The following is a 12,002-nucleotide window of genomic DNA, read 5'->3' as shown; positions in this document are numbered from 1 at the left end:
TCTTTTTGTCTGCTATTCATGTAGATATTAATCCATGAGGCAGCAGGCTTTGTGAGCAGGTGCACAATTTGGCTGATATCAACATTTTTCATTCTTTAAAAAGTAGATGCGCCCGGTGATATTAACTCATGATGTAATTCCTGATTAAGCAGGCTGACGGCAATCCTAAAATGGAAGTGAGCAAATAATGCCTGGCTGTGGCCAAATTAATCTATGGGATAAATCAATTACTTTGCTTAAAGAATTCATCTAATGAAGAATATCATTCAAAATGTGTTTTCTACATGGAGATCTTTATTAAACCAGTAAAAAGAAAGAAGGAAAAATGTTGATTTAAATTTAATTCCAACCATCTACTAGTACACCCCTCTTCTGTGGCTTCTCTCTCTACTCATTCTCTCTTCTCTAGTCAACTCAAGAAGCAGGCCAGTTCCATCCATTAAGCCCTGATCTAAACAGGGCTAGCTTACAGGTGCACTGACCAACCCATAACTGGACCCTAACTGGACCAGTGGTGACTCACTGACCACTCACCTTTCACCGTGGGCTGTCATTAAAACCTGTAGCTTCCTGTGTACGAGACAGTGTGCGGTCAGATGACAAACTGCCTTACTGTCCTTAACTTTCTTCAAGTAAGCCATACTAGTGATAAACAGTATTCCCAGACCCTATCGTACCTACTGTAGATCGATCCATCTCCAAGGGGGATTCTTGCTTAATTGCAATCAACTTAAACGGATTAGATGTCTGTCATGCCTACTGAAGCTGCTAGGGGGTAATTAATTATTGTTAAGTCAGTAAATCCTCAAAGATGGATCAATCCTGTTTTATCAATCTAGGTATTGGAACCCAGTCTAAGACAGGAGAAAGGACGGTGTCCAAGAACATAAAAATTCTCCTTAAATGATGAAGACATTTTACCTGTACAGAAAATGGAAAAATATACCTTTCTGCTACTGACTTTTTATTGAATTAGTGAATGATTAGCTTTAGGAAAACATATGCTGTAAGAGCAACTCCTAGGACGCCAAGGATCAATTATGAATCTCCATAAATATTCTAAAAAGTAAATCTGATTGGGGTTAAGATTTAAACAACTTTTTACATATATATTGTATACCCAGTTTTTAGTCCATCTTCCTGTAACCTACTAAAAGAATTTTAATTTTTCACGCGTGATTAGTTTTGTGTTCTAATGTCAGCACCTAAGCAGACAAGCTTAATACAAGCAAGGTGACTTAAAGGCAGGCTCACAGAGCAAGCATGATATATGCTTCCCCCTTCTGTACAAAGGTCTCTTACCAAACCTATAAATCAAAATTAAACAGCTGAAGCATCCTTTACAGTTCTGTTCTTTCTTCTTTGTCTATCAATTTTAACCCCTTGCCTACTGCACTTTATTATTTTGCATTTAAATAAAATATCCACAAGAAAAAAATGTATGAGAAATATTTATGTGCTTTCTGTACAAAAATTAACCCAATGTCCCTATAAGGCGAGCAGTTAGTGTTTATAAAGCACAAAAACAAGTTAATTAATCATGTTCCAGTGCAAATTACAAGTCATGGGGCTGTTTAAACGGGGACTCCTGTCTACTTGTTTGCATGACCAACCCAAAAGAAAGGTGGTGATCTTGTATTTTTTTCTTATTTTGATTTTGATCAAGATCAAAACTGGTACACAGGCAAATGATCCCCATGTACAAAGAGGACAGATTTAAGTAAACAGAGATTCTGTAGCACCTTTATCTCAACTACAAATGTATAACAGACATAAGGACAGGGCATATATTTAAATGCCATCTTTTCACCTATGACAATTCAGGCCCGTAGCCAGCAATTTCAAAAGGGGGGTTCTTTTTCTGAAATAGTGGACCTTTTTCCATAAAAACTTCATGTACCTAGATCAAATTTTACCCAGAGTGGACCTTTTCCCAGCAAAAGGAGCGGTTCTTTCGAACCCCCCGAACCCCCCCTGGCTACGGGCCTGCAATTCCATAGCCATTATTCATGGACATTGAATTTCTTCTTCATTCTTAGTGATGACTGCTAAAATCTGGCATATATTTATGTTATTATGATATGAAGTCTGTAGGATTGTGCTTTTAACATTAATTTGTGCAAAACAGATAATCCAATCTTCTTTTTGTACTTTGCACCATTTTTTCACTGAAATCACTATTTCCACACCAACTCTGTACATGTACCTTATTTTCTCTTTTTTTCCTATTTTTTATAGATCTGTAATGAAAAATAACCATCAAAACAACATATCTGTACCATACGAACAGCAATGTGCACATCCCCAATCCAAATAATCAGATACGCTGAACAGATGAATCCAATGTTGTCCTGCTTTTTATCTAGTCTATTGAAAGTCATCTCCGTACTCACCATTAAGAACTGCTATGATCAGCGGGGTATATCCTGAATCTTCCTCCTGACAGTTCACATTGAGATGTCGCAGATGGATGATTTGATTGGTCTTTAGAAGCTCTTCCGTAGTCGGGAAATGCTTGTCTTTCTTACGCATAATAGATCCAGAGCTTGGATTGTATAGTTTCTGGAAATGAAAGTTCATGACTAACTTCAAACAGTGCTTTATGGAACAGAACAGAAATCACTTCCTGGTGATTTATAATTTTCTTTCTCTTTAATGCATAACGTTATTTGTCTTTAAAAATTGTACATTCAAAACACATTAAAGCCTTTTATAAATGCACATGTTTAGAAAATAATTTATTAGTTCCGATCAAGCAAAATATAATTTTCCCATGACCTCCGCACCCCATACACAAATGCAATGCAAACAGAAGTGAGAAAAATAGACCGTTGACTCATTATTATGAGAATATAACTTTAAAACTTTTCATATTAGTCAGTTTTTTTTAAGAATACAGTTACTATAAAAGTGAAAGTTGCTCAATCGACTTCCTTGTTAAAATATACAAATGCAATAAATCTGTAGTGTAAACAAATCAATACTTATAAAGTTTTAAAACATCTAATTATTAGCACAAAATAACTTTAAATATTATAGAGACTTAGTCTAATCTGATGCTTTATATAAATCACAGCTTCTTCCCACACTTATTATACTTCGACGGTCGATAAAACAGAGGCGCCAGTCAAAAGTCATACAGTGAGCCCTTGTACTTGTAGTACAAGTTGTACGTTTCACACTCAGAAACTTGACAAGTCCCACGTACCTCAATTTTCTCGACATCGCTCGCCTTCACCGCCTTTAAGAAATCGCTCTCCTTTCCCATACTGATATCTGGTTAAATAAAATCCTTGGAATTAATCCATCGCTCTACTCTAAAGCCTCCCTTGAATTAATGAAAGTACGTCCAACAATCTCCACCTGCGATCACTGAATCAACGTGACCTCTCTGATCTTCGTGACCTTTGGTATCAAGAAAAGACTAACTCCATGTCTAATAAATATTTTTAGTGTCACAACCTGAACAACATTACGCAACTTCATTGTAAAGAGCCATGCCATTATCTCCCTTTTATTCAGACTATAACTGAGAAATCACAAAACCTTAAATTGGTGCGTCTTGCCGACCTTTTAAATATCGATGTCTGTTAGAAACCAATTTCACGATGGACACGACGATGGGGACCCCGAAGCCACCAAGCCGACTTTTAGTGGCGTTTGGACTTATTTCCAACATAGCATGCTCAATCAGCATAGTTTTCGTCAACAAATGGGTGTACATCCACGGTTTTCCGAACATAACATTGACATGTATTCACTTCATGATAACTGGACTCGGACTTTTCATTTGCGAAAGACTTGGGGTATTCCAAAGAAAAAGTCTCCCCATTATCTCCATGATACCGCTGAGTTTATCGTTCTGTGGATTCGTGGCCTTAACTAACCTCTCTCTGCAGAACAACACAGTGGGAACATACCAGCTGTTTAAGACGCTGACGATGCCCTGCATCATGGTGATTCAGACTTCTTTTCACGGCAAAACGTTTTCTTTGCCAATCAAATTGACTGCGGTAAGGATAAATAGTAACTTTGCTCATTGATAGCAATGAACATGGTGGTATTTATAACGTTATTGACAGGGTGGCATAATCATTAAGGAGAAAATAATGGATTATTTCTTTAAGTATTCGTTGCCATAAAGAAATGAATAACTAAGTATATATTTGATTTGAAAATCATTGATTATTGAATACCAATAAGCCATGGAGATGGACACACTGCATCTGTGTATTAGTGCTTTTTTTTCATGTTCAAAATTAATATATGTCAGAAGATATATATTGTTTAAGAAAGATTGTGGAACAATATTTTTTCACTTTTCTAGATCAGCATTATCAGGCAGTGCAGCTATATACTATCATTTTACTCCACTGTCAAGTGTTATGCCTTCCAGCTAAGATTTATAATAGGCTGAGAGGAAACAAGGGAATCAGCTTGTCCTCTTTCAGTACTGTAAAGAGATTTATGAGATATCTGACATATAATGTGTTTAAATGTATGAATGCACAACAAATAAGAATTTAGAAGAATTTCAACTTAGAATAATAGAGTATAGATATTAGTATGTGCATTGGTTTATTTTGTCCTTTTTTCTTACTTTTTATTCATTCACATCTTTCTTATTAAATATAAATATTGCAGATAATATATATATATATATCCTGTAATATCCCAAAGGCCGTAGCTGTGCTTATTATAGTCATAGAGGCATAGGATATAAATCTTGCACTGGGTGTGCATATTAGATAAACCTAGAGGATGAGCTGTATATCATTGTCTTCAGACATGAACAGCCATCATCAGTCTTCATATTAACTTGAGTAAATAATGTTGATTTCATGATGTCACGGTCATATAAATAGAAGGGGATCCAGGAAATCAGTATTTGCCCCCTGAATAAATTTTAATTCAGATAGTCATGTTTATGCTATAGCATTTGTATAGTTGCATAAAACAGTATTTAGTATTAAAATTGGTATTCCAAATTTTTTTATAGACCTATAAATGTCTTTTTTTATTTCAATGTCTACAACCCTGTGAATTTACTTAATTTGTCTGTAAAATTTTAATAAATACATTAAAATATAAATAGAACACCAGCCATTGTCGTATTTAAAAACCATGTAATTCTCATTTCAGATCCCAATATCTGTAGGAGTCTTCATCAACTCTTATTATGATGTGAAGTTCAACATCCTTGGGACAGTGTATGCCTCTTTAGGTGTTTTAGTGACTTCATTTTACCAAGTGGTATGAAGAGACTTTATATTATTAAATTGTTTATGAGATCAACTTGGGTTGCATGTTTTTTTCCTTTTAAATCCTGACTTAGCACTATCAGTCAAGTAATAAACTTTCATCCTAAAGATTGACAAATTGATAATATGAAGTTCTTTCCTGACTGCACTCAGTCATTTATTTATGATTGGTTTATTGATGGGTTGACTTATTTATAAAATTATATACTCACATTTAATCTGTAGATATTTGTACATTATTATACATGGTGAAACAAATTAGGAACAAGTTGGATTGTGTTTTAGCTTATTATTATTATTATTATTATCATCATCATCATTATTATTATTATTGTTATTATTTTCAGTGGGTGGGCAGCAAGCAGCAGGAATTCCAAGTTAACTCCATGCAGCTGTTGTTTTACCAGGCCCCAATGTCGGCCATTGCTCTCCTTCCCATCATCCCACTGTTTGAAGATGTCATAGGTCTAAGTCCTATGCTGCCCCTGAAGTCCATACCACCAACAGTTTGGGTAACCACCAAGTTCATATTTATTTATTATATTTATTATTGATTGTAATCAAGGTGTATTTATATACTTTGAATATATTGTATATATATATTTTATGCATTATATTGTTTAATTATTCACGTTAGTGCTTGGTTGCCATTTAAATTACTTATGTATTTAAATTAACTCTAGGGATGATTGTGTATTGACTGTCAATCAATATCAATTTAAGATGAAAGTGCTCTATTTTTCACTTTTCTTAAGAAATTATTTCTCTCAAAATTTGGTAAATTATGTGTTCTATGTATCTATTTGTTTATTTGCAAGCATATTGGTTTTTACACATAAAATGCCTTTATGTAATAGAGTGTAATGATTGAAATGGTATATATGTATTTTTCAGGGCATGGTTTTCTTGTCCAGCTGTGTGGCATTCCTAGTTAACTTGACCATCTTCTGGATCATAGGCAATACCTCCGCTGTCACGTATCCTTACAATAATGAACCAAAAAGCCTGGAGTTGCTTGGTATAAAATTTACAAAGTTGTGAGCAAAATGGAAACTGTCACTCGTGAAAGACACTGTTTTATTTGCTACCCTTTTAAAATAAAAATTCAAAAGGAGTATGATCTGTTCCGCTCACATCACTCGCCATATTAAATAACTTCTCCAGTTTGTATTTTTTTCCCGTTGTTTCAATTATTTTCAATATTGATGTGATTGTTCCCTCTTTAACTCCATACCACAGCTATAACATGGTGGGCCACCTCAAGTTTGTCCTGGTGTTGTTGGGAGGTTTTCTGCTGTTCCGAGACCCTCTGGCCATCAACCAAATAGCAGGAATTCTACTGGTGGTAGCAGGTAGGAAGATACACATATACAAGACCCCAATCCCGTACCTAGATCGATCTAGCAAGATTGACCCATCTATGAGGAGATTCTTGCTAAATTACATTCAGCTTAAGCGGCTTAGATGTCTGGCCCGCCTACTGAAGCTGCCAAACAATAGTTAATTACCCCCTAACAGCCTCAGTAGACATGCCAGACATCAGAGCTGCTTAAGCTGAGTGCAGTTTAGTGAGAAACCCCTCCGAGATGGGTTGATCCTGCAAGATCAATCTGGGTATGGGAATGGGGTCTGAGTCAATATAAAAATGGAGAATGTGTCAGTAAAAGACTGGCAGAGGGCTTTTAGAACAGGCCGTAATGAGCGTCAAGATGGCTTTGTTGACTGACAAAATTCTGAATTTTTGCTACTTAATTCTGAATTCTTTAAAAAGTCTATATTTGATTATTTGAGTATTTATATTGTAATACTAAGATAAACTAGGAAGGCTATTCTCTGGTGCTGTACTGTATAGAAGGAAACTTTCTTTCAGTATTTGAAACTTGCAGGATTGTAAATTCTAAAATTATTTTTAGGTGTTGTGACATACACACATTTCAAGCTGAAGGAGCAGAAAAAGCCCCCTCTACCAGTGGTGACTCAGGCCAAAGATGAGCAGTAATCAAAGATAGTACAAATTGGCCATCAAGAACAGCTAAATCTGGGTAAAGCCGACCAGAAATGTCCAGTTTGTCGCAGTCAGCAAAGTGATCAATTTTAGGACAGTGTTTCTCCCTTAATCAGAGTAGGAAAATTGTGTGTTTGAATTTACATTATGGGAGCAATCTTAGAGTTTAAAAAAATAATTGAAGTTCATGGTGTGTGAGTACGAGGGAGTGTGTATGTTGTGGGAAGTAGTATATCTTGTTCATTTTTATCTGTATATCCAATAAAATATTTATCCTAGACTGCAGGTGTCAGTTGTATAAAAAATTATTATCATTGTACCACCAGCATTAGCGATGGCGGTACACATGGTTTCGGTCTCGTCCGGATCGTTCCGCCGGCTCTGCCGGACGGCTACCGTTACCGCTTCTCCTCCTAGACGGTAAGGGCCCCCATACCCATCTCTTGGATTTAGGTCACCTATAATCTCAGCTCGTTCCACGTAAAATTTGGGCTTTGCCGGTATTGGGGTCTGGGTGTGGCACTCATTGCAATGCACCCTTGTCCAAAAATGGCAAAATTAAATGCTAATTATCTACCCTACGGAAGGGGTTATGGGAAAAATTTCTACAGACGGCTTTCCAAAAGTCATATGTGTAGATTTCAAATATGCCCTTGGATTTGACCTTTGACCTTTACTTCAAGGTCAAACGGGCCAAAATTTTCAAAAAAATAATATTTTTTATGAAAAATTTTTTTTTGCCCTGTTATTCAGACACCACACAGACTTAACCAATAATATTATTGGAAAGTGTTACCCTTCAGGTCATCTTTCATCTCCGTGAATTTGGGGTCAATCGGTGCATTTTCACTGGAGTAACGGCCATAAGATGCCGAAACTGAAAACTGTCTCTAATTCCGGAACCGTTAATGCTAGAGACCCATTCTTTTTTGCATTTTGTAGAGCATGTAAAGCCCAACACTGGGGGTGGTCTCCGTTTTTTTGTATTCCAAACGGTTTTCGAGTTACGCTATCAAAAAGTACATATTGGTGGTGAAAGCAAAATGTGCAGTACGGTATAGTCAGGTGGCTCAGTCCAAATTTTTTCCAGAATTGTGCAATAGATGATAAAAGCATGAAACTTTCCCCGATGAATAACCATTGGGTGTTCATCTATTTTGGATCAGGGGGTTGACAAACACCCAATGGTCATTCATCGTGGAAAATTTCATGCTGTTATCATCTTTTGCACAATTCTGGATAAAATTTGGACTGAGCCGCCTGACTACTTTTCACCATGAACTAAACTTTGCATATTTTGCTTCCCTTTCATATCCAAAACTGGCAGAGATAGGTCCATAGTTACTATTGGACTTGAATAGGAAGTCATATACTGGCAATCTAAATGTGACCTTGAAATTGACCTTTGACCTACTTTTCACCATGAACTAACCTTTGCAAATTTTGTTTCCCTTTTATCTCCAAAACTGGCAGAGATAAGTCCATAGTTACTATTGAATTTGAATAGGAAGTCATATACTGGCAATCTAAATGTGACCTTGAAATTGACCTTTGACCTACTTTTCACCATGAACTGAACTTTGCAAATTTTGCTTCCCTTTTATCTCCCAAACTGGCAGAGATAGGTCCATAGTTACTATTGAACTTTAATGGGAAGTCATATACTGGCAATCCAAATGTGACCTTGAAATTGACATTTGACCTACTTTTCACCATGAACTAAACTTTGCATATTTTGCTTCCCTTTCATATCCAAAACTGGAAGAGATAGGTCCATAGTTACTATTGGACTTGAATAGGAAGTCATATACTGGCAATCTAAATGTGACCTTGAAATTGACCTTTGACCTACTTTTCACCATGAACTGAACTTTGCAAATTTTGCTTCCCTTTTATCTCCAAAACTGGTAGAGATAGGTCCATAGTTACTATTGAACTTGAATAGAAAGTCATACACTGGCAATCTAAATGTGACCTTGAAATTGACCTTTGACCTTCTTTTCACCATGAACTGAATTTTGCAAATTTTGCTTCCCTTTCATATCCAAAACTGGCAGAGATAGGTCCATAGTTACTATTGAAGTTGAATAGGAAGTCATATACTGGCAATCTAAATGTGACCTTGAAATTGACCTTTGACCTACTTTTCACCATGAACTGAACTTTGCAAATTTTGCTTCCCTTTTATCTCCAAAACTGGCAGAGATAGGTCCATAGTTATGTACAGACACAGATGTGTCTGTACATATTGCCATCACCTGTGTCTGTCGTCGCCGTCGCCGTCCCTGTCGCCGTCCCTGTCGCCGTCGCCGTCGCCGTCGCCGTGCACTTTCATGGTTAACACGATAAGTGGAAGACAGTTTTACTTTTTGGCTTTATATTTACAGAGCTGATGAATATTCATAAAACGCAGGTCAAGTTCGAAAATCAGCATGTTTGGGCAATTATTGTAGTATTTATGCTGTGTTTTCACTTATTAGCATATATGCAACACTGTTAACACATTTCAAGGAAAACCGATAGGCCTGTTGTCATGAAACTCACAGGAATAATTAATCTTACTAAAACGCAGATCAAGTTCGAAAATCGGCATGATCGGGCCACTATTTTAGTAGTTATGCTGTTTTTTTCACTTTTTAGCATATGTGCAACACTGTTAACACATTTCAAGGAAAACCGATAGACCTGTTGTCATGAAACTCACAGGAGTAATTAATCTTACTAAAATGCAGGTCAAGTTTGAAAATCAGCATAATCGGGCCATTATTTTATAAGTTATGCTGTTTTTAAACATTTCCTCAGATTCAATTCTTAGGCATGTTAACAGTCTCATTATTTAACTAATAAGATTCGTAAAAGTGTTTGTTTGACATTTCCTGCATCTTTACAACATTGTTAGTTGATTATGTAAAAATGATGGTAAACTTGTTATCATGTATTGTATAATAGTTTCAAAAATGGAAATAAACTCATATCATTGCAGTTTGTCAGATTCATTGATTCACTATGTTCAGAAACTCAGAATGGAGGAAATTGGACATTAAACACTGTTCTATTGATATTTTTCCCATCTCATCAATTTTCTTAGTTGATCATATATAAGTGGCAGTAAATTGTTAATTTTGTTATATGTTAAAAAATTGTTAAAAATGGAAAAAAAAACATTTCAAGACAGTGCTGTCTTGTCTACATTTTGGCATTTTCAAGGTGTGACTTTGAAGTTCCTTTGGCCTGAAGACCTTTGCTAGGAACATTTTCTGAATATCCATGATACTAATATTTTATTATTAAAAATTGATGGTAATTATCCTGTTAAACATTATGTAATAGTGCATCAAAATTTGAAGACACCCCTATTTTGGACACTGCTCCCATGATGACCATTTAAGGAAAACCATGTCACTTACTGTGCTCAAACTTACAGGAAGAAACATAGGACTTAAATAAAGCTTCAGTGGGCAATGCAGACTATTTGGTAAATTTTTTTGGCAGTTAATCAGTTTTTTGTGAAAATTTAATTTTTCACATATTGGCATTTTCAAGGTGTGACTTAGAACCTCCACGGGCTTGAAGACCCATGCTAGTCACATTTTCTGAAAATCCACGATACGGATCTTTTATTATTAAAAACTGATGGTCATTATGCTGTTAAGCATTATGTAATATTGCATTAAAATAGAAGAAAACACAATTTTGGGTGCTGCTGCCATGATGACCATTATGGGAAAACCACGTTACTTATGATTGTAAAACTTTCAAAAAAGAAACAAAGGACTAAAATGCAGCCTGAGTTGGAAAAGCAGTCTAATTGGCTTCTTTTTCTGGAAGTTATACATTTTAGTGAAATATTCATTTTTATCATGTTGGCATATTCATTGTGGGACTCGAAGCTCCCATGGACATGAAGCCAAATGGTAATCAAATTTTCTACATGTCCATGCTATTTATAGTCAATAATCAAAAATTGGTGATAATTATTCTGTAATTTATTTTGTAATGTTACATCAAAATTGACAAAAATCTTTTTGCACTGCTACTACAAACATTATGAAAAGAAAACTATGTTACTTATTATTATTTTCAACTTACAAGTATGATTTGTAGGATTGGCATGCAGTTCAAATTAGAAAGCCAGCTCAAATGGGTTATCATTTATTATTGAATTTAAGCAGTTTTATGTGAAATTTTCATTTTTCTCATTCTGGCATTTTCAAAGTGTGAACTTAAACTCCCATGGGCCTGAAGCCTTACGCTTGTTACACATTTCACTTACATTGGTATTACCTGTTGAGCATAATTAAAATTTGATGTTGAATTTGCAGTTAAGCATAATGTACTTTTGCATCAGAATTGACAGTAGCCTGTTTTGTGCATTGTTATTGTCTGCTTTTTGTCTGTACATTTGACAGCTTTGCTGCCTTGTTACTATTGAAGTTGAATAGGAAGCCATACACTGGCAATCTTAATGTGACCTTAAAATTGAGCTTTGACCTACTTTTCACCATGAACTGAACTTTGAAAATTTTGCTGCCCTTTCATATCCAAAACTGGCAGAGATAGGTCCATAGTTACTATTGAACTAGAATAGGAAGTCATACACTGGCAATCTAAATGTGACCCTGACAATTGACCGTTGACCTACTTTTCACCATGAACTGAACTTTGCAAATTTTGCTTCCCTTTTATCTCCCAAACTGGCAGAGATAGGTCCAAAGTTACTTTTGAAGTTGAATAGG

At 35.6% G+C, this 12,002-nt stretch overlaps 2 protein-coding genes across 3 annotated transcripts in view; one reads left to right on the top strand and one right to left on the bottom strand.

Annotated features, from left to right (window-relative positions):
* Positions 1 to 3,482, bottom strand: part of LOC106174599 (uncharacterized) — a 47,317-nt gene extending 43,835 nt beyond the window's left edge. The window contains exons 1-2 of one of the 2 annotated variants that reach the window (XM_087015052.1): positions 3,209 to 3,482; positions 2,394 to 2,562 (exon numbers count right to left, since the gene is read on the bottom strand). In XM_087015052.1, coding sequence (XP_086871178.1) covers positions 2,394 to 2,562; positions 3,209 to 3,268 — 229 coding nt within the window. In that variant the 5' untranslated portion in view covers positions 3,269 to 3,482. The remainder of the gene's footprint in view (positions 1 to 2,393; positions 2,563 to 3,208) is intronic. The other variant, XM_013556229.2, reaches the window with a different exon arrangement.
* Positions 3,483 to 3,575: 93 nt separating this feature from the next.
* LOC106174591 (solute carrier family 35 member E3) lies at positions 3,576 to 7,546 on the top strand. The gene is made up of 6 exons (XM_013556213.2): positions 3,576 to 4,013; positions 5,143 to 5,253; positions 5,609 to 5,773; positions 6,156 to 6,238; positions 6,501 to 6,613; positions 7,175 to 7,546. The coding sequence occupies exons 1-6, from the start codon at positions 3,609 to 3,611 to the stop codon at positions 7,258 to 7,260; spliced, it is 963 nt and encodes a 320-aa protein (XP_013411667.2). The 5' UTR covers positions 3,576 to 3,608; the 3' UTR covers positions 7,261 to 7,546.
* Positions 7,547 to 12,002: the final 4,456 nt, after the last annotated feature.

The sequence above is a fragment of the Lingula anatina genome, chromosome 6 (genome assembly GCF_051362555.1).
Source record: "Lingula anatina isolate TDL-2025a chromosome 6, LinAna3.0, whole genome shotgun sequence".
Taxonomy (NCBI): Eukaryota; Metazoa; Brachiopoda; class Lingulata; order Lingulida; family Lingulidae; genus Lingula; species Lingula anatina.
This window is presented reverse-complemented; position numbering and strand designations above follow the sequence as displayed.